General features: G+C 42.6%; 3 protein-coding genes across 6 annotated transcripts; 1 reads left to right on the top strand and 2 right to left on the bottom strand.

Moving 5' to 3' along the window:
• The first annotated feature begins 744 nt into the window (after positions 1-744).
• Positions 745-7140, top strand: LOC104433923 (protein ROLLING AND ERECT LEAF 2). Of its 4 annotated transcripts, none has more exons than XR_005548025.1 (7): positions 745-954; positions 1965-3085; positions 3274-3345; positions 3676-3890; positions 5033-5271; positions 6025-6828; positions 6934-7140. XR_005548025.1 is itself a non-coding variant. In XM_010046833.3 (7 exons), exons 3-7 carry the CDS (start codon positions 1966-1968, stop codon positions 6713-6715), a joined length of 2337 nt encoding a protein of 778 aa, XP_010045135.2. In that variant the 5' UTR covers positions 745-954; positions 1134-1202; position 1965; the 3' UTR covers positions 6716-7140. The 4 variants fall into 4 exon arrangements, 3 of the variants coding, with proteins under 3 accessions (XP_010045135.2, XP_010045136.2, XP_010045134.2); XM_010046833.3 differs by adding an exon at positions 1134-1202 and having other exon boundaries at positions 6025-7140; XM_010046834.3 differs by adding an exon at positions 1134-1230 and having other exon boundaries at positions 6025-7140.
• Positions 7141-8016: 876 nt separating this feature from the next.
• Positions 8017-9522, bottom strand: LOC104433922 (NDR1/HIN1-like protein 13). Its single transcript, XM_010046831.3, is given in 2 exon segments — positions 8017-9300; positions 9303-9522. Coding segments are annotated over 2 exon segments (798 nt in total). The 5' UTR covers positions 9382-9522; the 3' UTR covers positions 8017-8581.
• Positions 9523-16589: 7067 nt separating this feature from the next.
• Positions 16590-21687, bottom strand: LOC104433921 (L-ascorbate oxidase). The gene is made up of 5 exons (XM_010046830.3): positions 21291-21687; positions 21035-21127; positions 20098-20310; positions 18814-19011; positions 16590-17950 (listed from the first exon to the last, which is right to left on the bottom strand). Exons 1-5 carry the CDS (start codon positions 21603-21605, stop codon positions 16976-16978), a joined length of 1794 nt encoding a protein of 597 aa, XP_010045132.2. The 5' UTR covers positions 21606-21687; the 3' UTR covers positions 16590-16975.
• Positions 21688-26830: the final 5143 nt, after the last annotated feature.

The raw sequence follows: 26830 nt of genomic DNA, 5'->3' as shown, positions 1-26830 counted from the left end.
ATTAGGTGGCATCGGGATCGCATCCTATTTAAAGATTAAGAGAATATTACCCTTTCACATAATCAATTCATGAGTCAGACTTAGCACGAAACAATCACCTCTAAATAATTCTATAAAATTCGAGATGCGAAAACGACACAGCCATAACTCTTTGCTCCGTTTGGATAGAGTGTTGGCTCCGGTCTTCTATGCCGCGACTTCTCTACTAATCAGTCGGCAAATGCAATTTCGATTTCGCGAGGAACGTTTATTTACGACAGGAGATCGGTCAATTTGTGATCCGAGCAAATTCAAAATTAATTTTCACGAATGGACCCCCCCCTAAATGCCCGATTGACCCATTTAATAAAATGAACGGGGACGTGAAAATAAGGAAAGAGAATGGGGTCCGCATCACATGTGAAATAGCGTTGTTTAGCCAAAAGGGAGACGGCAGCAGCGAGCTGACGGTGACGCTGGCGAAAAAGAGGGACAAAAAAACAAAAGAGAAGAGAACATGCAAAAAAAAGCGCAAAAAAACAGAACGAGGAAGCGCTGCACCGTGCACGTACATGCAACGCAACGAAATCCGAAAAAGGAAAAAAAAAAAAAGAGAGGAAAAAATAGGCGAATCCCGACGGTCCATCTCAAGCAAGATCCTACGGCCACGGCCGAGCCGAGGCGAAAAAAGCATGCGGGTCCCACACTCCACTCCACTCACTCATCGCTCGTCGTCCTCTCCCTCCCTCTCTCTCCTTTAACTCCCCCGCGTCTGCATGAAATCGGAAACCGCCGCGCCCGCCGTTCATCCGTTTCTCTCTCTATCTCCGTCTCTCTCTCTCTCTCTCTCCATCGCAGTGCAAATGGCTCGATGATTCTCTCCTGTGGCGGCCCTGTCCTTCTCTGAATTCCTCAATCTCTCTCTCTCTCGCCTCGCCGTCGAGACTCTGATTTGACTGCAGTCGTCTCTCACAGGTAACTCCAGCTCTCTCGCTCTCTCTCGCTCTCCTTCCATTCGCGTTCCGGCGCTCGCCGCGATCGATGGCGGCGGTTGGTGGGCTTCGCCGGAGCCTCAATTTCGCTGGGTTCCCGGCGTGTTTCGCCTCCTGATCTTTTTATTTCTTTATTTCTTTTTTTTTTTTGGGGAGAAATAGGATCTGCGTTGGTGATTTTGGTAGTACAGCAGCAGCAGCAGCTGGCGGAATCTCTATCGGCCCCGCTGGGTACTGTCTTCTGGATTCATTTGGCAATGTAATCTGTCTGGCCTTCGCGTATCTAGTCACGCGGATTTCGATTTTGTTATGTCGGCGCGGCGGATTGAATTGCGATCTCCCTCCCTCCCTTTAACTCTCTCTATCTCTCACGTACACGCGGGCGAGGAACATTCTTTCGTGCGTCGAATGATTGCTCGAGTGTATCGAAGATCTCTCGGTCTGAGCGATTCCCCATTTCCGGCGTTTCGTAGCTTCTTGTACCGATTTTATCAGTTTCGCCCCTGGACTTAGGATGCTGCGATTCGTGTATCTCTGTGGACATTTCCCCCTATTTCCTTGATTTTCCTTCTTTTAGGACACGAGTTCTCCAAATTTCCAGTTTCTTGTTCTTTCCTTCTTTCGGCCAAATGAAAACTGCCGTATTCAAGATCAGCAAAAGTAGACGGGTGACGCTGTTACAGCTCGCGGGGGCAGGGTTTTAACATCATTTACCCCATCGATTCTGCTAAAGGGAATGGGGGCGACGCTACCCAATCGCTAGAACATCTTCCCCTGGTGACATGATTCATTTAGTTCGGCTCCTTGGCGTGATTTATTTTCCAGCTAGGGAGTTAAACTTAGTGTCGAATGCCACGGTTTCTGGCAAGTAGTACTTTCATTTATGCTAAGATTTTTTTTGTTCTTTTTTCTCTTGGGCGGGGCATTTCTAGAAGTAGTCTTGTGCTTGTCGTCTAACTTGCTGAGTAGCATATCTACATTGCTCTGTTGCAGTATGGGGGCCGCAAATTCTAAGGTTGAAGAAGATAAGGCCTTGCAGCTATGCCGGGAAAGGAAGAAGTTTGTTAGGCAAGCCCTTGATGGTAGGTATTCTCTTGCGGCGGCTCATGTTATGTACGTTCATTCTCTAAGGAACACAGGAACTGCGCTTGGGAAGTTTGTCGAATCCAATGCCCATGTGGAATCATCTTTGTATACATCCACGAGTGCAACACCGGAGCCACTTGCATTGACAGAGAAGTCGCTTTCGCATTTTTCATTCTCCTCTCCATCATTTTCACATCGTGCAGATGCGGCTTATACTCTTTCTCCATCTCCATCTCCTCCTCCTCCTACCTCTACTGTTTATCACGCGAATCATATGAAATTCACGGGTAGCTATTCTAGAGAGGTTCAAGAAAAGTTGCCATCACCTATCACAGGGACAGTGACTTTTTCTAGTACCCCGCGGAATACTACACCGGATTCCTCTGAAAAACCAGATCTGTCAGCATTTGAAGATTCTCCCGTTCCACCTGGAACGCCTCAATGGGATTTCTTTGGTTTATTCCATCCAATCGATCATCAAATGCCTTCTCAAGGGGGGAAGCGTATGAACCAGGGGTTTGAAGATGCTGATGACATCAAAAGGCTTAGGGAGGAGGAAGGCATACCCGAGTTGGAAGATGATGAAGAGAAGGGTTCTATGGACCGAACTGAAGAAGAATTCCAGGATTCAGATGATGAATTTGATGAGCCTTCCACAGAGACCCTGGTTCGCAGTTTTGAAAATGTCAATCGGGTAAATGATGAATCCATGTCTAGCCCCCCTCCCACTGCTCCTTCAATGAGAAGTGCAACTTCAGAAGGTGAATTCATGAATGGAGACAAAGGCCAGTCTCCTGATCTGTCATCACGAAGGGGCAAATCACCTGCTGTTGCTCCATCATCTGAGACAAAGAGAACTCCCATGAAAGATAACCATGACGAACAGAAGGTTACGGCAAAGGACTTCTCTTCAAGCATTAAAGATATCGGAGGTCTTTTCATAAAAGCATCAGAATCTGGGAGAGAAGTTCCGAGAAAGCTAGAAGCCAATGAGTTACATTTTCGTTCAATATTTCCGGGGAAAGAACGTATAGAACTCTTCTCTCTTCCACTTACTTTCTTCTTGTATCAGTTGAAAATTGTCGAGGATAACATTCAGAATAATGACCTTGATCAATATTACGTGCTTATTTAGCTACAGGATGTGGTTAACGGTCTAGGTTTCTTCTGAGTTGCACTTTTATACTTCCAACAGCATAGCTCTTTGATGTGGCAGGTGCATCAGTATTGTCCGTGTACCTCAGGACATGTTTTTCTTGCGGGGAGGATCGTTGGCAAGCTCAAGAAGGTATGTTCTTTTCAGAATTATGTAACTCTTGAAGAAGGTTGTGATCTCTCACTACAATAACTGGAGACATGGCATTGGTGCATTGGTTTTTTCATCAATTTTCACGAGTTAAAGAAAGTATGTCAAAAGTAGGCCGTCTCAGCAAGATATTACTGCACTGTGTGGGCAAAAATGGACTAGAGATGATTTATGATCTGTTCTGGAAAGCCAAAGCAACTATTTGTAGCTTGTAATGTGTAGTTGAATGATGTTCCGTTTCTTTGACAGTTGATTATTCTTGTCTCTGCTCTGTATGTGTTACTAACCTTTTGTGATAACTTTGTTACCTAGAACCTGCTCAAGCGGCAATGAAGTACTTAACTTGGCATAGGACGGGATCATCTCGCTCTTCTTCATCAAGGAATCCTTTAGGGTTGAATTTAAAGGATGACACTGAGGAGCTTAATGACAATTACATTGGCAGTGTCTGTATGATATCTGGAAGCCATGCCTCAACCTTGGATAGGCTATATGCCTGGGAGAGAAAGCTCTATGATGAAGTCAAGGTACTATTACGAACTACTTGTCATGACTAGACTATAATAATGACATCTTTGTCATTCATACACACACACACACACACACACACACACACACATATATATGTATATATGTATATGGATTTTTGGCATGTTTACTCCTGTGGTCTGCCAAAACAAAATGAATTTGTGGACTCATCTGAAGAAATTTTTTAACTGTATGTTGGATTCTTGGGTACCTTTTGTCCTATCATCATTATGATGCTTAATAGTGATTTGATTGGTGTGAATGGTTAACAGTAGTTTCCAGATGACAACTGAATTTTGATTGTTGTGAACGGTTAACAGTAGTTTCCAGATGACAACTGAATTACAGCAAGCTGTGTTTGGTTATTTGGAAGTTGATCTGGCTGACTCTAGTCAGATATATATCTGATTCAAGTTGAATTGGATTTCGATGTTTGTGCTGGGAGTGAAACAGTTTGTTTGGTTGTTATATCTGTGGCTCTTGTTCTAACAACAAATAGGTTGCTGGTAATCTTTGTCTTGGCAGCTTTACTAGTGCATATCTCTTGTGATTTCACAGATCCGTATCTTGTCACATGTTGTGATATCTAATTGAAAGTTCAGTAAACAAACCCTCAAAATATGGTTTAGAAGTTAGAAAATGCGGAAGGGATATGTTTTGGATTTTCTTGCTCACTCTCTTCTAATTTTCTCTATGGATCTATATTGCCAAGTGGAGAAAAAGTCTCCGTGAATGGCTCTCATTACCATTGTTGTGTTGGTTGTAACTATTGGCATTGTCACCGGCATACACATTGATGGTGAAGAATGCTACTTGTGGAGAAGTTTTACTTCCACGAGTGGTGTTTTAAATAGAGATCCTTCTGTTATTGCCTTCTTCTTTTATCTGTAGAAGCACCCATGAAGTGACTTCTCTAGATTCTTACCGAGTTGTTCCTTCAAAATATTTTGCAACATATCATGTGAACTGACTTCATTTTCTATTACAACATTTAAACATGCTGTGAAGGGTACCCTGACTTGTCTTTTATTGTGCTATATGGGGATTCTTCTAGTAGAGAATAACTTTGCTTTCTTGCCTTCATTATTTTTTATTCTGTTTACTTAAAAGTCAGGTCAATTGCAAATGTTTGATATTTCAGGCCTGTGATGAGATCAGGAGGAATTATGACGTCAAATGTAAAATTTTAAGGCAATTGGAATCAAAAGGACATCTGGATTTAAAGGAAAGAACTGATAGAATTGGTAAAACTCGTGCTTCCATCAAGGATCTACACTCGAGGATCATAGTTGCCATTCACAGAATTGACTCCATCTCGAAGAGAATAGAAGAACTACGTGACAAAGAGCTTCAACCTCAGCTGGAAGAGTTGATTGAAGGGTAGGTGCCGGGTGGCTTCCTTTTTTGATATCTATAGTAGTTGCGTTCTTTTTCCTGTGTGCGCATCAGTTGTGGAGCTATGATGCTATGTACTCAGCCAGTCATATGTTGCAGGTGTCGGCTCATGCTTGACTGAGTATAGTTGCTTTTTAGTCAATTTTCTCTTGGTGCTTCATCCCTGACGCAAAGGATGGTGGAACAATCACATCAACTCCTAGTTAATACAATTAATATGTTCAGGACGTATTAGTCCTAAGATGACAAATATATTCTGTGAAAACTGTTCCTCTTGGTTTATTAGATGCCTTTGTTTGGACGATGAGAGAACAATTTGGAGTCACAATGCTAATTTGAGGGCATGTTAAACATGAAAAGCCATAAGCAGCGCTGATAACTCAGTACTTGTAATGAACAAGGCTGAACATTTGACCTGATAACATACGTAGGAAATATGACTAATGGCTACGACAGTATAAACTTTAAGTCAAATAAATAATAAGAAGATGACTGTCTGCTGATGCACTTGATTGATAACGGACTGTTTTTGGGTTCTGGAAAGCTCTAGCACAGCAAAGGCAAGTACAAGCCCGTAGCTGGTGGAAACTTTTTGATATTCTGCTGCTTCTGCTTGATTTGTTGCCTGCCTCCTCAAATCTTGGTCTCCACGTTTTGGAGTATCTGTGTCAGTGATCTGTGGTGAATTCGATCTTCTTTTGAGGGATTCATCTACAGATGCCGCTTCTCATGATGCAGGTTAGGTCGGATGTGGGAAGTCATGTTTGAGTGTCACAAGCTTCAGCTCAACATAATCTCAGTAGCTCATGGCAGCAGCAACACTAAAATCCCGGTGCACTCAGAAGAACACCGGAAGATTACCCTCGATCTTGAAAATGAACTGGGTTCACTATCTTCGAGTTTTACAAAGTGGATTGGAGCCCAGAAGACCTACTTGGAGGCCATCAACAATTGGCTCGGGAAGTGCTACTTGCATCCCCAAAAAACTCCAAAGCGAAAAAGGCGGAGGCCCCAACAAACGCCACTGTGGAAGCATGGGCCGCCAATCTATGCCACTTGTGAACTGTGGTTGGAGGAGCTGAAGGCTTTGCCTTCCAAGGATGTGACAGAGTCAATTAAACGTTTGGCTGCAGACATTCGCCAGTTTTTACCACTTCAAGAAAGGAACCAAGGAAAGAATGCGAAACATGCTCAAACACCCCCAACATCATGGGAAGGTGGAAGTGGGGCTGATTCGGAGGTTAACATGTTGAAGGATTACGCTTCGGAGGACTGGATTACAGGTGTTGACCGCTTCCGGTTGAGCTTGGTTGAATTTCTTGATAAGTTGAATAAGTATGCGGAGTCCTCTGTTCATATGTACGTGTCCCTTGAAAAGGCCATCCCAGATCGCAAGAGTACTTATGATAAGTCGAAGTCCCAACCATGAGATGTTGTCAGTAATCAGTGCAGAAACTCGATCCAGCCTTAAGGGGAGGACCGACCATACAGTATCGAGTTCATCTGGAAGCTCCTCAGAAAATATCCGGAACCAGAAATTCTGTGAGTTTCTTCTTCTTTTCTTTTTTGCTTCTGGGCTTTTTTACGTGGAAAATAAAGCACGGTTTTGGGGGGGTGGTTTATATAATTATTGCCATGTTGTGGCAGGAAATAAAAAGGGTCGAGAGAAAGTTGGATGTTGAGATGTTTATAGACAGGGTGGTGGGTTTACATTACGGCTCTAGCTTAGGATGTGCTATTGAAAGGAAAGAGAGAGCTTCGCCAACAGAGGTTCCTGTATATTAGTTTTGTGAACTCGAAAAAAGTTGTAATAAATTTTTTTACAATCGGCTATGTCTTCAGTGACTTGAGAAATCATGTGTCGTTCGTCTTCCTGAATTGTCGTGGTCGATCGGTACCCGGGTAATCATATTTGTTGGGGCCAGGAAACCATGGAAGTGTTGAAGGAAAAGTCATGTGGTGGTGAGCAATGGGAGAAATTATTGGATAAGCAGGGAGCCTCACATTTTAACCTACCCGTTGCCCAAAAAAAAAAAACAAAAAGGTTTTTGCGCTCGAGCAGTCTCGAATCCCTGCACCTTTTTGTGTACTTAGATGTGATTTTGGAGGAGTGAGCATGAGGTTTGCTCTCGTCGCTGTTCGAAGGAGTAAATGCGACAATTCTGAACTCATCGTTAAGTTGGTCCCAAACCGATGATTGTGATTGCTTCGGCTGTAGCCTAAAACTTGTTCTGTGAATTAGGGATGATCAGTTCTCACTCCGGTTCAATCCCACCTAGGAATCGAAAACCAGACTAGAAAGATTGGTTTTCAGTTTCTAGAACCGGAAATCAAACCATCAGGGATTAGATCACTTGGTCCTAGGACCGGTCTGATCTAGTTCTCGCATAGTCCAATAGAACTGGTTGATTTACAAATAATCTTGAGGGAACGTAGTTACATAGCCATTGCTTTTAAAGAAACGAAAAATCAGCGATAAGAGCAAGATGTTGAGAGGCATGAGAGGCAAAGCTCTTCCAAGTCGTCTTCTGCCGAGATGAGAAAGGCAGAAACGAGAGGCAAGAGGTTGAGCGAGGTGTGAGCCACGTGAGAGGCAGAGCTCATTTAAATTTGAGGCAATTTAGGTCTTCCAAAGGGAAAGAGGAGAGAGGAGAGAAAGGAAAGTCGACTGGTGAGTTGAGAGAGGACAGGGAAAGAAGAGAGCAGAACATGTGAGAAGGGAAGCAAAAGAAATTTGCATGAGAAATTTTATAAAAAGATCATCAATTTGGTCCAAGTGGTCCAATCCGGTCGGCTCATTTTGTGCTTGGAACCGAGGACTGAACCGTAAATCATTGGTTTCAATTTTATGAAATCAAATCATGCTCCCAAAAACCGCCCAGAAGCTGGATGAAGTTGATCGATCGGTGTTCTCAACCCTACTAGAATTCTCAAATTCATACTCAATCATCCTTCCGTAGAAGACTATTAATCAAGTGTTCTTTTTCTCCGGATGCCATGGTTCCCCCATCTTTTTTGCAAGAACATCCAGGCACGTTGCATCTCCCCGTCAATCTCGCCTTAGAATGTATGATTCATACACATCCGAAGTCAAACCCCACAATGCACAATGATCAAGCACCTAATTGTCACCAACGAATGATCAACAATAATATTCCAATTTTTCCACCGCAAATTGAATTCTGTACCACCCCTAAAGTCCATGACAAGCTCCAAAGCTCGCAGGCTTCCCACAAAAAGAATAATTAAATCATTTTTATTATTTTTCTAATACGACAAAATGAACCATGTCCCCTCAGAATATATCAACCCCGTAATCACAGTCCGTAGATCCGATCTTGGCCGTCGCCGTCAGCTTATCGACCGTTACGTCGCACGTCACCTTAACGGTAATCTTCCACGTCCTCACGGCCCCCACCTTGAGCTTCACCGGGGCCGTCACCTTCACCGTCAACGGCACACTCCCCTGGCTCTGATCGCTGGCCAGCGCCTGCCGCACCTGGCTCGCCAGGACCATGGCCTCTCCCTTCAGCGCCGCCTCGAACACCGTCGCGTTGTCCGGCGGCTGGTAAAACGCCGGCAGGGCGCCGCCGCACAGCTTCACGCCGGTGTAATAGACCTCCGCGGAGCTCCCTCCGAGGTAGTAGATCCCGATCTTGCCGTTCGGGTTGTTCGCCCGGACGGTCACGTCCATCGCCGGCGACACCGCCGCGGTGGACGTCAGGTTGAGCCCCCCGATCGAGATGCCGCTGACGGCGTAGTCCGGCGACCGCGGCCTCACGACGAGGTAGAACACGCCGGCGGCGGCGGCTAGGAGGAGGACCAGCACGGCGACGGCGGCGAGGGAGCAGCAGCAGCAGCGCTGGAGTCGGCCGGTCTTTCGATAGGAGGAGCGCCGTTTGTAGCGGCGGTCGTCCTCCTGCGGGGGGAAGCGGTAGATTTGGTCCTTGGGGATCTGGATGACGTAGGTGCCGCGGACGGGGTGGGGGACGGGCTTGTCCTCGGGCGGGGGAGGGGCTTCGTCGGGGAGCCGTGCTCGGGCGAGCGGGGCGGGGACTGGGGCGGGGAGCCGCGGGGGTGGACCCGGTCCGCCATGTCTGAGCCGGCCGAGCTAGCTATGGTTGCCGAAGTCGAGAAGCGAAGCCCTCGAGCCCTGTGCGGCTGCGAACGAGCAGAGAGCAGAGAGGTGTATTGAGTATATGGAGTTACAGGTTTTCAAGAAGAAGAAGAAGAAAAAGAGATGGAGACTGCTCCTGGCGTTTGCGTTGGTGAATTTATACCAGAGTGCCAAGCGAAACGAGTCAAGCGCGTGAGGTTAGGTGGCAATTCACCAACGCGTATAGCCGTGCGTGAGTGCGCGTGCGTGTGCGCGCGTGAAATTACGAAAGTGGGGCCCGGTAAACGTTGCTCGGTCCCATCATCTTGACCCCAATGGTACGAGGCCGCGTAAGCACCTGGTCCGAAAAGGCATGTGATTCTCACATTTTCTGCATCGCGTACGGCTTTCGCGGTTTTCATCTCCTCTCTCAAGAGTGGAAAGCTCATCATCTCCAGGACTTACCTTTCTGGCCCAAGTATTTTACCCGAATCGACCTTTTCTTTTAATGAAATGTGCTTAGCTAGATCTATAACCTTCTTAATTTCGAGGTAACAATTTAAATTTCTAAAGAACAAATTCCCTCTCTCTCTCTCTCTCTCTCTTCTGCTCTCGAATCTAGTCAATGGTGCAGGAACGATGGAGTTGGACAAGGGAAATAAAATGCGCGAGCGAAGAAGAACATCGTCGCTTCGATCAGGTCACTGTCAGGATGGGGAAAAACCAGCCCTTAACTAATGGAGCACAACTGTCCATCCTTGGATGTCCCCACCATGCCATTACATGAACCCCAAAAACCATCCGACATGGTCAATCCTCTTCTTGCGTGTTCTCATTGTATAAATGAATAAAATATTTCCATACACGGCCCTCATCTCATATTTTATTATATGAAATCATAGTTCGGGAACATCCGTTGAATCTTTAAATGAGAAAAAACATTTCGATTCGATTGATCCGTGGATACTGCAAGTGAATTGCGCCATTCACAAGCATCTAATAAGGCTCCACCTATAATGGAGATCTTGCAAGATTACTATAAGTGAGAACTAACGTGATTGACATATGATAATCGGCACTTAGCCAATACTTAGAGTTACTACCGTAGATTTTTATGTTAGATACACAAACGATGTAAATCCTTTTAAATTGTTTGTGTCGGGGAGGTGGGTCCCGCGCTAGCGTCGCCTCGGGTTTACGTCGTTGGCTGCCGGCCGTACGGTAATTCCCGAATCATAAAAAAAAAAGACAATATAAATCCTTTTTTTTTTCTTTACACATTTTGCATCCAATACTATTGATATGTTATTGACTGCTCGTCTCAATCGGAGAAATGCAAGGGCATGTCTAGAATAATTCCCCAGGTTGCACATGCAATGTTAATCCTGATTAGTAAGTAGTAAAGCAAATTATATAAGTGCAGGCCAAGTGATAAAAATGTCTAGTTCGAATGTTGCGGATTTTTTATTCAAGTCATAACATCTCCTGCTCAAATCAAATGTTTGTGGCCGGCCAACTTTGCCGGAGATCAATGTAATACGCGTAGACAGGGTGACATAATATGTATTCGTAGAGATAAAAGGTAAATTAAAAAAAAAGAAAAGTATTTGGGGCATTCATAAATACAATAGCTTATAATTAAACAAATGACCATTTTATTACTAGCCAATCGAGGCAATTAAATAAAAAATAAAAAATAAAAAATCGTATTGCCAAAGTGGGCAGCTTTGGTCGTCGCGTTGTTCGGCTGTATCCGGGTTGTATCGCAATAAGAAGTGGCCAAAGCTGTCGCTTGCTTGCCATTGGGAGTTTCTTTCTTTGCACTTTTTCAACCAACCGCGTGGCCAACGACTGCAGACAGAAGTTTCATACTGTCCCATTTGCAATTCTCTTTTCCTCCTGGAATTCCAAGGATGATTAAGGTCCCTTCGTTTCGCGTGAAATGTAAAGTTTCTAGAAAATATTTTTCATAAAGTTATTTTCCAAGAAAATGTAATTATTTTCCGATATTCATATGAAACCTGAAAATGAAGTAGAAAATATTTTTTATTGTTCGATAAGGAAAATATTTTTCTACATATGCTATTTTTCATTCATTTTAATTTTTAAAATGGATTTTTAATTATTTTCAATTTTAAAATCTTTTTTTATTTTTTTTCATTTTTTTTTTCGTTTCTTTTTTCTTTGTCTTCCATCTCCTTTTTCTTGGCTGATTGTCACCACAGCAATGGCCCTGGGATTGGCCACCGGCGAGCCTCGAGTTCACGACGAGCACAAGGCTTGCCGCTCCCCATTGGTGAGCGTGAGCATTGAGCTTGAGTTATGCCAGATCGACAAGCATGAGCTCAAGGTTCGCCTGGCGATAGTCAACGACTAGCCAATAAAGAAGAAGATAGGAAACAAAGAAAATAAATAGAAAAGAAAAAGGAAATTAAAAATAATAGGAAATAAAAAAGGAAAAAAAAAAGTAATTTGAATAAAAAAAGAAGAGAATAAGAAGAAAGTGGAGAAGGAAGTGAAGATTTGTAGAAGTGTGAGATAAGAAAGATCAATTTTCCCTAATTTAGAAGACTTTGTTCTTTTCATGGAAAACATTTTTCCTAAGGAAGTCATTTTCCGTGAAACGAGCGCCGAAAAATCCGGAAAACATTTTCTTAGAAATAATTTTTTGTGAAACGAATGGAGCCTACTCCGTTTATTTTATAAAAAGTTTTTTTTTTTGAATTTTTGACGTTCCTTTGATGGAAAATGATCTAGTTGGGAAAAATATTTTCTATCAAAGGAAATAAGTCATCTAAAATATGGAAAATTGTTTTATGCTTTTCATATAGAGGTAAACATTTTCCTCACTCACCCTCTCTTATCTCACACCCGTGCTAGCCTCTACTTATTATTATTTTTTTAAATCAATTTTTTATAAACTAATTTTCTCTTTATTTTTATTTTTTCTAATTTGCTTTTTCTTCATTTTTGTTTTCCTTCTTTCTTGGCCGCTCATTGGCCACGGTGACGACCGACGACCGGCCACAAAACGAGCTCAAGCTCATCGCTCAAGCAAGATTTTGGCTCATTGATCTGGCGAGGCCCGAAGTCTTAGTTGTCATTGTGGCAGGCAACCAACAAAAGAAGAAGAAGAAAAATGAAAAGAAAAAAATAAATAAAAAAATAAATAAAAAACCAATTTTAAAATATAAAAAATAAAACATTTATTAAAAGGATTGCAATAGGAAAATCGAATCGAATTTTCCATACTGATCATAGAAAATAATTTCTTGTTCATTTATTAAAATATTGTTCATTTTCACAAAACGAATAGAACCTAAGTGTCGGATAATTATGTAAAAAATCTCAAAACCTATTATATGATGTTTAATTCAATTCTAAATATTTTAATTGTGTTAATTTAGTCATAAATCCTATGATGATTCGTCATTTTTTCTATTGAAAAAAATATGCCATTTGTATATCATAATAATACTCGAGTAGTATATAAAAGACTTTCAAGCCTACAAAAGCCCAAGTAACTGTAGAATAAAGCAAAAGCTAGAAAGCAAAGAACAAAGTACAGTCTGCAGTAAGAAGCGTACTCTCGTCCATCAAAAACAAATTTGACACCATAAAAAATCGATGACCGATCACTAGATTTCTTAATGTGCACACATTAAGATCTCCCACTTCATTTGCAATAGTTTTCGATGAGCATCTAGGTTCAATGTCCTCATCATCAATGTCCTGGTGGTGAACATAGATCAAATGCCTATTAAGAGCTCCCATATTTATATATAGATCTAGTTCGAGAGAGTAAATCTCCAAAACTTAACCTAAATCTAAATCAGAAGAGGAGAGCGGCCTAATCTCGAAGAGGCTGTAGAGCCACATTATGAACATCCTCCTTCTCCTCAATGTTTTTTCTACTGGACTAATGATCAAACTAGTCTCCATGTTCACCCAATATTAGCTGCAGAAATTTATTCAAACCCACAATGTGCGTTTGGGAAGGCCTTTGGAAAAAGCCTTTGAGGAAATGCAAATACCTTTGAGTTAAAGGGGTTTTCCAAAATGCAAATGGTGTTTGGTAAATTGTACTTTGAAAGTCTATTTTGAAGTAGCTTTGGAAAAAATAGTGTTTGGAAAGACTACATTTACAAAGGACTTGATGATTAATTAAAAAAATAAAAAAACTATCAAAAAAAATTAAAAGAGTTCGTTGGTGAGGGGCAGGAGGCCGCCAACGAGACCCGGAAACGACTGGCGAGGGCCGCCTAGGGTCGGGCGACCTCCGGCGAGGGTCGCCTAGGGTCGGACGACTCTTGGCGGCCCTTCACCGGAGGTTGCACGACCTTGCGACGTTCGACGCAACCCGATCTGGTCGCCGGAGGTTGCGCGACCTCGCGGCAACTAGATCTGGGTCGTGTCGATCGGTCGTGCGACCTCGCCGCAGCCAAATGTGGGACTCGACTACCAAACGCCCGAGAGGTTGTGCGACCTCGCAACAACCGGATCTACTAGAGTCGCCGAGGTCGCGCGCGAGGTCGCGCGACCTTCGGCGACCCAGATCTTGGTCGCGCCTAAGGTCGTGCGACCTCTGCATCGCGCGACCTCCGGTGACCCAGATCTAGGTCGCGCGACCCAGAGCTGAGTCGCCGGGACTCGCGAGCGATCGCCACAACCTCGCCGACTAACCTTAGCCGAGTCCATCGCCGCCTCTCGAGCTCGTCCGCACCGTTGGAGAAGAAGATGAACAATACTCGGTGAACAGTGATGAGGCATCTCGAGAATGCTGAAAGCCCAAGGCGAGCCTAGGACACCGCTTGCCAGGGAACTTTCGACCTTGCAAATGCCAGCATCTCCCCAATGCGCCTTGCAAAGTGATTCTCAAACACCTCTATTTTGGCCCAAAGACCTTTAGCCCCCAAAGCTTCTTCCAAAGCAGTTTCCAAATGCACCAAAACTCCCAATAGATCAAAAAAGAAAATAAAGACGAAGAGCTTCAAAGGAAGGGGAGGGGAGGGGAGAGAGGTCCCACCGAAAATCATTTGCTAGTGTAGTCTTTTTGGAAAATTTTAGCCTAAAATCGTTAAAGGTGTAGGGTCTTTTTGGATAATTTTTCTACTGTACGAGATAGGGGTGATTTGTTCTTGGGTTGATTCCCCTTGGAATCAGACCGGACAAGGCTAGTTCCCTGTTTGTGGAATTGAAAACTAACCCCGTCCACTTGGGCATTAGACCGGTCGATCCCAGTTTGGTTCTTCGGTTGGACCGGGACTGGCTTTGTAGACTTTTTTTTTCCTGTTTCTTCTAAAATAAGGGCCTACGGCCGCTGGGAGGCTGAGCAGGTTCAAAATAGAGAGAGATGGACTGAGAGAGAACCGAACTACTGAAGAATCGAGCCTAGTAATTAGTGCTAAGGTTTCCTCCCCTGCCCACCTAGGACTTGTTTCCTAACTTCTGTTTGGGCCTTCTGGTCTTTGTTTCTGTTTGCCTATTCTTGTGTCTTTCTTGCCTTATGCTTGTGAGCCTTGGGCTTCTTCGCCTGCACCCAATTTTTGTGTACTTATCTCTATTTTAGGGCTGTCGATTCCGCCGGTTCGGATGCCAATCCGGGTCAATCTCAAGGAACTAGGAACTATGAACACCCCTAGCGCAAGGACGTGATGGCTCAGTTGTCTAAAAGTTCATTAAATATTCTATAAATCCCACGACTTGTACCAAATCTCATTTTTACATATGATCGACACATATTCCTGCTTAAACGAAATTAACTATAATGTTCTTAGACTATCCAACTAATGTGTTCAAAGAGAACAAGATGTTCAGACAGAACAAGAAGTTCTTTACGTCATCGAATTCATGATCTGTAAAATGATTATTGCCGTGTCCATTGTCATACTCATCAGACATGCTAATTTTCTTGGATTTCTAATTTGTGATACCAAATATGAGAGGTCACAAAAATTGATTGTTCATTTTTGTGAGGATTAAATAATTATTAAAAAAAAGGCTCGAGCAGGTGAAGGGGACTTAATTTGCTTCACATAAGTAAATTTGCCACCGGACTTGTTTATTACAGACTTAGAATTTGAGGAATTCATTTCATGCTTCACCTTATATTTAAGAGTCTATGTTGTCATCATCTAATAGTGGCCGGACAACTCATGGGCTCGAAGTTCAATTGGGACAAGTTGGGCCAGGCATGGCACTCGGTTTAAAGCCTGGCCCAGTCCAGTTGAGCCCAAGCTAGGCCCATCTTGCAAAGAAAGAATCCTTAAATGACAAAATTGTCCTAAATATATTAAATCTATTACATTTTTACCAATTTAGTTCAAAACAATTTATTTTTGCTAGATGAGCTCTAAATCTTTTCACGTTGATAGCGATGAGCAAGAGCTCAACGACCCTCACACATGGCCGATGAGAGCCAAGCGACCTTCACTTAATAGCTAGCGAGGGCCCTACAACCCTTACTGGCTACAACAAAAAGAAAATGAGGAAAAGAGATGAAAAGGAAAAAAGGAAAAAAATTAAAATTAATAAATAAAATTTTAAAATTTTAAAATATTATTAAAAATTGTCAAATGTCAACAACAACTAGCATTCATGTCAACAATTTCAACGAAAATTGACAAAATTAAAAGATTTAGAACTAAATTGATAAAGTGCAATAGATTTATAATTTTTTATACAATTTTCCCAACTTTACATGATAGATAGTCCGGGCAACAAATTAAATTTGCATCTAACCCATGATTAGATCTATCTACCTATCGTTAAGGGTGTTAGAACTAATGTTAGAACCAAACCAAGCCAAACTGAATCAGAATTTCGTGCATTTTCAATTTGGTTGGAGTTTCGATTCGAATAATGAAAAATAATTGTCCTTTCATTTCGATTTAGTTTGGCTAACTAAAAGAAACTGAAAATTACCCAATTTCTCAATATTACAATTTATTTCCCTCTCCTTTTAACCAAAACCTCTTCTTAATTTTACAAAAAAGAAAAAAAGAAAAAGAGGAAAACCTAAAAGCCAAATCGAACTAGATCTTTGGTTAGAATCATATTCGGTTCAGGCTGTGGGTTGTCGTTTTGTTCGTAAAATATCAATTCAAATTTATTAAAAATCCGAACAATAATACCCCTACCTATCGTATCTTGTCAAAAGAGAAAAAGATCTCGGATTTCGAATGAACATTTTTCACAATGCCGTAAGAAAAAAAAAACTCACAACTCACTTTTGTATTAATGCAAAATAAATTACAAATTACAACGAAAACGCGATCATATTCATTAGAATTACATGTAATGGACTTTCTGCCCTCATTTTCTTTTCACAACTAATCTCACGCAAAAGAAGTCAACCCTCGTTGAAAAACCACGTGATGGAAAAATCCCGACCCACCGAGATTTTCCTTTTCCACCAAGAGGAAAACCAATCCCGGAGACTAATCTCGTAAGTCAATCCAATCTAAAGACGAAACTTCAATTAATTTTTTCAAATAATTTAATTCTCCAACTTAGGACTTAATGGCTGACTCTATTGATCAAACCCAACACGATACGTTGGCAATATCATCTTTCGTCGCCGTTGTGCACGGCTCAGCTATGGCCGCCGTTGTTCGCCGCCATCATCTTCGCCGTCAAGCCACAGGTGAGAGCCTCGCTGGGGATCTTCATCTTCCCCACCGCGTCCGCTCCCACCGCGAGCACGACCCCCATGCCCATGTGCAGATGCGGCTCGATGTGGCAGTGGAAGGCCCAGGCCCCCGGATTGTCCGCCACGAACCTTAGGGCCGTCCAGCCGTACGGGAATATCACCGCCGTGTTCCTCAGCGGCGGGTTCTTCAGGTTCAGCCTCTTGTCGTCGTCCTCCGCCGTGAACTTCCCCTCTCCGTAGCCCAGCACCCAGAAGTCGTGCCCGTGCAGGTGCCACGGGTGGATCTCGCTCGTGTTCGCCGACAAGGTGTTCGCGTTCTGGAGGATAATATCGACCGTCGTGTTGAGCGCTAGCGTGTAGATCCCGCTCCCGACGGTGGTGTTGGGGTTCGCCGGCTTGTGCATCACGTCGTAGTCGGCCGGGAAGCTCTCCGGCGGGCTCCTCGCCTCGAAGGCGCCGTGAAGGTTGTACTTCAACGCCCCGAGGTACGGCGTCGGCGGGAGCGAGAGGGAGATGTTGTTGATCGACCACTTGGTCTGGCCGCTGAACTTGCTCTGCGTGTTGAGGAGGAAGATACGGCGGTCGTGGGTCGCCGGCGGCCGGGGGGAGCCGGCCAGGGCGAGGATCTTGGTGGAGAAGGACTTGCTGTGGTTGTAGTCGTTCCAGAGAGGGGTGGTCGGAGGCGGCGAGGCGGGGAGTTTGGAGGCGGAGTTGGGGCGGTAGTTGAGGACGGTGAGGGCTTGGGAGGTGTTGGGCTGCCTTCCTCGGACGCCGACGGCAATCCAGTAATTCTGGCGTGGGTCTTGGTCGGTGGTTATTAGGACGGAGTAGCTCTCGCCGGAGTAAATGTCGAGGTCGTCGACGGCGAAAGGTTGGACGAAGTTGCCGTCGGCTTCTACCACCACCATCTTGTGACCCTGACAAGAACAAAGAGAAAACGATTTATCAATTAGGATGTGCTTTTCCGAAAAATAAAATAAAATGTGTTTTGACAAGTAAAAAATAGAGCTAATAACAACCCTCGTGAGATTACTTTTCGACTAATAAATTAAACCTCCATTTTTAGGCATTTCTTTGAAGAAAAAAGATCCATTTTCTCATTGAAGTATCATCTTCAATTCCTTATTTTCCCTCTTAAATTATATATCCCGTATTTCTCTAAATATTTTCCATTAAAGCATTCACTCATGCATTTTTAGTGTTTAATCCTTAAAAGAGAAATATTGGGTTTATTAGAAATATGTTCTATAGAATAGTTTACTTACTAGATGATGTTTTAGATACATGTTGAATGTGATTAACCTGTTTAAAAGCTTACTTGCAATTAGTCACATCACTCAATGAATTGATTTTGTAGGTGAGTCTTTTTAAGCTTAGCATATCTTTGAAAGAAAAATATGTTAGGTAGAAGCCGCAATGCAACTCTAATCAATGATTAAACCGTGTATAATATAAGTGGGGACAAATTGCAAAAAAACATCAATGCATAAAAAGCTTATTATAGCAATAATTAATCATGTTTAACGATGATACACTCTCATAAAGTGAAGTAGCAATAACTAATCATGATTAAGGATGACACACTCTCATAAAGTGAAGATTATATACAATACATGACTATTTTTTATAAGAGTCACGGTTTGTTCAATCCTAGTGATCTGCATTTTGTTTAGTGACCCTAATCATTTAAAAAATCACACCTTCGGAGTCGAAGGACCATCATGATACCGCAAAGATCTGGTTTAACATTTGAGAGAGAGAGAGAGAGAGAGAGGGGTACCCCAATGGCCAAGTTGAGAGAAGCAAGGGCGGTGCTGCTGGCGAGCCTGAGCCTGTAGGTCTTGTTCGGGAGCACGGGAAGAATGAAAGGAGCACACTGTTCGCGCCCTCTGAATTGGCACTGAGCTGTGGACGTGGAGTTTCTGTAGCTCGCAGCCAAAGAGCAATTGTACTGCCCTCTTCCATTGATCAGCAGAGACTGAATCCAAAAACGCATTACTTGTTAGGCAAATAACTTTGATAGCAGAAGAAGGAAAAACAAAAAACAAAAAAAAGATGCACCAAAATTGGATTTTTTACCCTACTTTATCTATTTAAACTCTAAAAGTGACCAAATCCGTGGCTTAATCTCAACAACTTATATAGTCTCGAAGAGAAGTTTGCACATGCCTAATCTTATGCCTAACTCCACTTTGCTTATATATAATGTTACTAAGAAATATGATCTCATGTCAAATAAATAAAGAGAGTTACTGTAACAAGTCTATAGGGATCTAGGGTGCTGGCCGCCTATATGTCCAAAAAGTATTTTATAACTCGAGATTCAAAAGATAAGTCCCCATAACTCATAAAAACAGTGTGGCATACGCTCTTTTGTCCTTGGATGAATCAATCATGTGGCAATATGCAAATGGCCATAGTTTTCTTTAATAGGTGAGATAAAGTGTGCACATCGCCCTGTTTAAATTTGCATAGAGATGATGTCCATAACTTGTCATCCAATGTACCGTTGGGGGAGGAGTTTTCAAAGTTGGAAAATATGTCCGGCAAAAATTGTTACTCTCTCTCTCTCTCTCTCTGTGACAAGATCTAGGCGTCCACAACACAACTGGCGACCTTGGGAACTAACAACGGTCGTCTCCTTGGTTTCTGCATCGAATAGATTCAGGACTGCCCGTGTCGCGTGGACGAGTATGTCTCGGCTCACATATGACCTCACCGGGATGAATTCTTTAAAAAACACAAGTCATGGGGCAAGGATGTCCGGTCGAGTATTTTATTCCGTAGTGGTTGGCAATTGCATGTTATCTAGACAACATGCATTGGACGCGCAAAACAGCTTTTTACTATTTTAATGCACGCTCCCGAGACACGTAGGACCCCAGAAATCCAAGAGAAAAAAATAGAAAACCCTCCAAACTTTTTGTACATTCACGTTTGGTTCTCTAAATCTTTTTCACTGTTACGTGTTCTTAGATTCTCTTATATCATAGTCGAATAAAACGAACATTGCACATCTGTATATCTAGCATTATAATTATGAGGTTAATGCCTTTAGGGTTACCTGAGGTTCGCCTATCCAACGGAGGGGAACGGAAGAAAGGCCGAGCTCCTGCTCATGCGAGCTCTTGTGCCACCAATCGCTGAGCAAGAGGTTGAACTCACCGTCATAGTGGAAGGGCTCTTTCTCTCCTTCTCCGGCCTGCACTATCAGCGACCCGTATAGGCCCGCCGATCTCTGCATCCCGTAATGCCCGTGGTAGAAGTATGTCCCCGCCTGCAAACCACCGTCACAACAACTGCTCGATTATTAAAAGTTATTAATCATTCAATCGAGGCTATATCGGAATCAAATGACATATTCCGATCCGATTATTTCCGAACCTTTCTCAGTATAATTAGGGTTAGGAGATTCATCATAAATGACTTTCTCAATGCATAGTTTGCCTTCGCTTGGCATTATGATGGGTCATATTAAATTCCACAAGGGATGATAGCTCAAGCAAATTAAAAAAGCTTATATATATATAATCACCCCCTAACAGCACTTAAAATCAGGCACTTCAGATGGATCTTCTTAATGATTTCCTCAATCCTCTGGATGCCTCGTTGACACTCTTTAATTATGGTATCGGTGTTATCATATTTCGGAAAAGATGGCGCATGAGAGCTTTTTATTACTTGACAGACCAAGCGGTTTGTCGTGACATGAGCCTAATGTCAACTTGCACTATTGAAACAAATCAACAGCCCACGTAGCCATGTGAGCTTTCTGTGGAAAGTGCTTATTTTGTGGGTAGTTCTTGTGTAAAACTCTGTTCATCCAGATTCGTCTTTGGTAAATGGCACGTATCGTTCAAAGGTTGATGTCGTCTTGGAGGCAAAATACCCTTCTTTCGCAAACTTATGACAGTAACTTCTCTCTCAGTAGGGAAGTTTACCAATGAGCCGGTTAGAGAGAGAGAGAGAGAGAGAGAGAGAGAGAGAGAGAGAGAGATAACCTTGTCAACTTTGAATCTGTAAGTGAAAATCTCTCCAGGGTTGATGGGGCACTGCGAGATGGAGGCTGTACCATCTGCCCACGGAGTCCCTAGCTGACCAATATTATAAAATAGAAGAGCTAATCATCATATCAAGCTCTGGCCTTTCTTTCTCAAACTTCAACTTCAAGCATTCATAATTCGTTCACAAACTCGATAGAGAGAGAGAGAGAGAGAGAGGATAAATAAACATAATGGCTAAAAACAAATTAACTACCTGTCTGATCCCATGCCAATGGATAACAACACCCTCGGTGGCGAGCTTGTTGGTGAGCTCGACAGAGATGGTGTCGCCAACCACAGCCCTTATGGTCGGCCCTGGGAATTGCCCGTTGATGCTCATCACGGCCCCTTCGACGCAGTCCGGAGACCAGTACCTGTAATCCACTTCCCATCTCAAGTGCCTGGTTTTCGCAGCACAAGTGCTCGGCCCAACCAAAACCACTGAGATGAGCACAACAATGCACCATTTGGCCGCTAGATCTGATCTCAGTGGCCTCACTGAGCTGGAGTCACTCCGTGGGTCGGTCATCGGATAGTAACGTAATACCTATATCAAAGGAAGAGTAAGTTGGGAGCTGAACGAGACAATGAGCGCTATTCGCTGTTAGCGGATGAGTCCATTTATATACATATATGGCGTCCAGCTTTTTCTATTCATCTTGCCAATTTAATATGATATTTCGCCTTTATGGCACGACACTTTTTTTGACGGTCCATGTGAGGATGGAATATTTAAATGAAGCTTGATCTTACCTAATAAGGATTAGGTTTTGCAATTTAGAAATGATTTCCTCAAGCAGGCAAGTAGGTGAGCATATCTCGGTCCCGTTTACTGCACTTCAGGGGAGATGAATTGATTATTGAATTCCTCCACTCTAAAACGGCCGATAATGTCGAAAAAACATCATATAAATTCAAATTTACGAGCAGTTTATGAGGCATGGTACAAAAGAGCCGATTACGTTAAATACAATGTATTGGTTTTCCTCAGTTTATGAGCCAAGATCTGGGTTGGAGCTCCAAAGCCACGAGAACATACATATGCTGAGATTATGCCCGTTGGACAAGGGATTGGCGACAACAATTTGTTAATCGTAAGCGTCATCCCAAAATCTCTTTGTATTAATTTTAAAAGGGGACTCGACCCAACTCAGTGAATACATTGCTGTGTCGACTCGCTTCTAGATATTTCCAAATCGTTAAGACGTCAAGAGACGCCCCGCGAAGAGGGCAGAAAAGAGCAGCCATGCCAAGCCTTTCTTTCCACCAAACTCTGCAAAGTTGGCAAGTTTCTTGTACGTTAAGTATCATGTGAATGGGGAAAACATGATGCATTGTACAATTCTAGCAATGAGGAAGGACCACAGAGACTATAGAGAGACTTCACCCAACCATAATGGTTCTTGCATTGTTGGAATCCATCAAATAATGAATAATATTACATCATCGACATTGCAATATAGATTTTGATTCCTTTGGAAGCAACATGAATTCCCTTTCACCCACGGCACAATGCTTTTCTTTTGCATTGCACCGCTGAAAGTCGGACAAATTTCATGTGCTAGACATTTGTTTGACCAAAATCAAGTTAAAGCATCATGGATAGGGAAGAAAACACGGTTCATCGTGCCGTATAGGTCTGGCTAGCGATAGCGAAGAAGGATGAAAATAGAAAGTTTACTCTAGATCTGCTTTTGAATGCCTACTGCAGTGTGGTAATTGATTATATACGTGTTTATGTTTCATGTATCTAGTTTAGTGATTATTTGGGGGAGCTCAAGATCGGAGCCCGCCCAATGGGAAAACATGCGTGGGCCCCATCCATCGGTTTGCTTTTTGACGTAGTGTCTAACTCAGTTTTCTCACCTCAACTAATTCATGTTCCCTGACAATCTTTAGAGTACATGCCTTTTTCTTTTTCATCAAACCATTGAAAGTTAATAGATTTTCCTTCTTCTTTTTTAAGTCATTTGTCTGATTAAATTCAAGTTAGGTATCTTGGATAGGGGAAAATGTTATTCATTGTACAATTCTGGTTAGTGATGTCAAAAATAAAGATGTTGCTCGTGAAGAGAATCTAATATATCTGTGTAGTGTAAACATTGAGAGTCAACGGTATACATCATCGATATTGCCCGTCTTTTCAGTGAATTATCGATACTCGCCAAATTTCTCATGCTAGCTAGACATTTTGTTTGATTGTATCCAACTTAAGGTTAAGTGTCGTCGATAGGGGAAAATGAAGACATGACCGGTGAATAGTTACGGCTAGTGACGACAAACACAAGCACATAGATTTCCCTCGCAAGAAAGTCTATAGCCTTGAAGAGCAAGTAATTGACCGGCCCGGCATTACCTGACCGGTTCCAGGCAGGTTCGCAAGAGAAACGTGTTGAGGCTTTGGGGGCGAAAACTCGGGAAATGGGCCTTGACCGGTGCAGTTTATGATTATCTAAACTATCGGACTAGCGGAGAGTTTAATAAGTATGCACACCATTCGACAAGCATAGACGCCGCAGACGAAAAATTCAAACATCGTTAGGAATTTCGTGCTTTCAATCAACTATATAACTCCTTTGAATAATGTGAGCTTTGAATTTTTATTATTTATTTTTTTACGGGAATCTGTCTCTCGAATTTCATTAGAAATATATGACCTTTTGATCAGTAGTGGGAGGAACGCGGACACTCCTTTACACCTTGGAAAGGGCAGATGGCAAGTAATGGATAATCCCATTCACTTTTCCCAAACCGCGTTTACAATACGACGGGTTTCGAAGCATTTGACCATTGATAAAATCATATGTTAAAATATTCAAAGTACAGCGTGCTGTAGTCGTGTACAGATGTATATAGTCGGCGATTTTATTCAATTAAATTGCGATTCGAATTGACTGAGTAAATAAATCGCTAAACAATGTTGGTGAGACGAAAAGCCAAGGACTCCGTGGTCAAAAAAGTGACATGAGAATTCAAACTGCCTAAAGTTTGGATTTTCTATCATGGAGAACCAAGGAATGAATATCAAACAGATTTTCCATGTGCGTCTATTTTTGACAATGGGTACATATTTTTTTACACTCATCCCCTTTTGTGGCACACGATAAATGCATGCGATTATAGAATAGACGGGAGTCCAGAATGATCGCCAGATGATAATTATTTTTTAATATTGTTGTGTGTTTGAAATTCTTAGAGCACCTAATTAGTTTTACAATTGATGAGATACAAATTTGATCTTATGGAGCTTCAATCAAGTTTTGGATTTGTCACTCGAACTGACCCTCCGATACTTAAGTTGATAAGTGATAAGAGCGAAAATTAATTTGGTAGTTAGAGCAGAGATGTCTTATGCATACTTGGACAAGGTAGGCCAATATATACAATGAGATTATCTTTTCGATGGGAATTTCCTCTCATTGGTAGAAAAGTTTGCCGCCGCCTCATCCTGTTAATGGGCAGTTACTGACTGGGAGGTGATAAACCTATCAAACAGATGGATTGGGTCGAAAATTGGTTGATCCGGATAAACCCTTTTAACCAATTTTGACCTATTTTCATCTAATTATCCATAATCAACTTGATTCATATTGTTGAAGCGCTTCCATATTTAACCCAAGTTATGAAAAGTTATACATAAATTGATATGAGAGTGTGTATTGAATGATCGTGAAATTGAGTGAAGATGATAAAGAATGAAGAGAGAGTCATGGGTTGGATTTAAATAAATTGTAAACCCATTCATGACTCATTTATAACTCATTTAACATTAATCCATTTAATATCTATATGGGTTAATGACTAACGGGTGTACGAGTGGTTGGGCAATAAGATGTATTAATCTGAAGTCTAATTGACCGGTAAGAGCAACGTCGCCCATCAATGTAGAACCGCCTTCAAGGAGGTATTATCCGCCGGGCGTCGAATTCCGGAGTCTACTCTCGTCTCTTTATAATGGAGCAAATCATGTCCAAACAAGAAGTATTCGAAATGTGGCCCCGGAGAGATGCTGCACTCGCGCGTATCTCATAAGAGGAAAAGCAGGAGCAGAAAAGTCAACCTCCTTCCTGGGACCTAACCTTTTTACGGCATTTGGTAGTGGTTTTGTCGGGCCCCTCGCCACACAATGATCCGGTTCCTCCAATCTGTTCATTCGCTGTCTTGGGGCTTCATGATTGAGCGGGGCACTTCCGTTCATGATCGCTGCACCGTCCTCTCATGCTCGGCGAGTGGGGTTGACTTGAAACTTGAAAGACACGAGATGAAGTTGGATGTGGAGCGCGGTTGAGCGGTCGTGAGCCGTGGCCTTTACCATCACCTGCAGTTTTCGCATCGACCCATTTAGTCAATCGAGAGCGAATCCAGTCAGGTGTCGAGCTTTTCGCGTTGGTTGGTGGGTTGCTTAGAGAACAGAACTCCCACCTCCGTGCATGTGGTCGGTGCGATGAGATCGTGAATGATCAGGACCGTTGGCAGTGCACAAGCCACTCAGCAATGACTGGACCTTATGGGACCGAGTGCGTACTGTGAATGATGCTGGACTCGGACGTGCAACAGAAACATGTGCTACCATCAATTACCAATGCGACCATTAGCAACACCTTGCGATTCACACAGATGGATGCGCAGGTGGGCGCGCCCATGAGCACCCCTTTCTTGCCAGGAAGAATTTCCCAGACGAAGGGAAAAAGGGGTAGCCTTTTTCGCGGGAGACATTTGCTCAAATCAGAGTGAATTCACGTGAGGAGTACCCTAAAGGTCCAGAGGGCCAGCAGAGAACAAAGGATGAGCATATGGTGGGAGACGGAGGCAGGTGAGAGCGACTGATGTTGCTGCACCACAAGAGACCGCCGAATGCACTTGAGGATGCGTGTTCAGATAGAATCCAATCTAGGCACTAGACAGAGAGTCGGTCCAAGTCTCCAACGAACTCGAAACCCTAAACGCATCATGCACATCAGCAGCTGCAATGCTCAGAACCACCTACCATATTTGGAAGTTGACAAAACTATTTATGATTTATATTAATCTTGACAATTGAAAAAGTTGATTACGTTTCAAGTTGAAAAAGAACTTTGAAATGATCAATAAAAAGATTGTAATTGACTTGAGGAACCTATGTGGACCATATACAATCTTGGATATGCAAAGGAGTTATGCATACAGGATTTATATCATTAGTGTATTCGAGATATCTAGAGAAGAATAATTGAATATATCTAGGAAGCCAAATAATCTACTGTTAAAACAACGTATTGTGTGGATATAGGAAGCGGTTGGCCGTTCAAATTTTTATTCCACGATTTATTATAGGTTAATACATGAAAAACCGGAAAAACCTAAATCGGTACATTTACAACAAATTTCTATTACATGATTTATTAAAGGTTAATACATGAAAAACCAAAAAAACCTAAACTAGTATATTTACAACAAATTTTTCTCAAACTAATTTTTTTTATCACAAAATATTCAAATCAATACACATGTGGCAATCTTTTCACTTGATTATAATCTTTTCAAGTCTCAATCACTCGGACCTTGTTGTTGTACTTATCTTTCATCTATGCTAACCGAAGCAACATTCCTAGCATTTCTTAGCAAGGCAATGTTCCACCAACCGTAGCAGAGAGACCATGACAAATATGAGGATGAGGCCTAGCCTCAGGTGTGACGTCCCAGTAGCGTCACTTACTAAAATGTGAGCGGAAGACTAATATTATGGGTATTGGTGGGGGTGTGGATAAATGGATA

This window comes from Eucalyptus grandis, chromosome 2 (genome assembly GCF_016545825.1).
Source record: "Eucalyptus grandis isolate ANBG69807.140 chromosome 2, ASM1654582v1, whole genome shotgun sequence".
NCBI lineage: Eukaryota > Viridiplantae > Streptophyta > Magnoliopsida > Myrtales > Myrtaceae > Eucalyptus > Eucalyptus grandis.
This window is presented reverse-complemented; position numbering and strand designations above follow the sequence as displayed.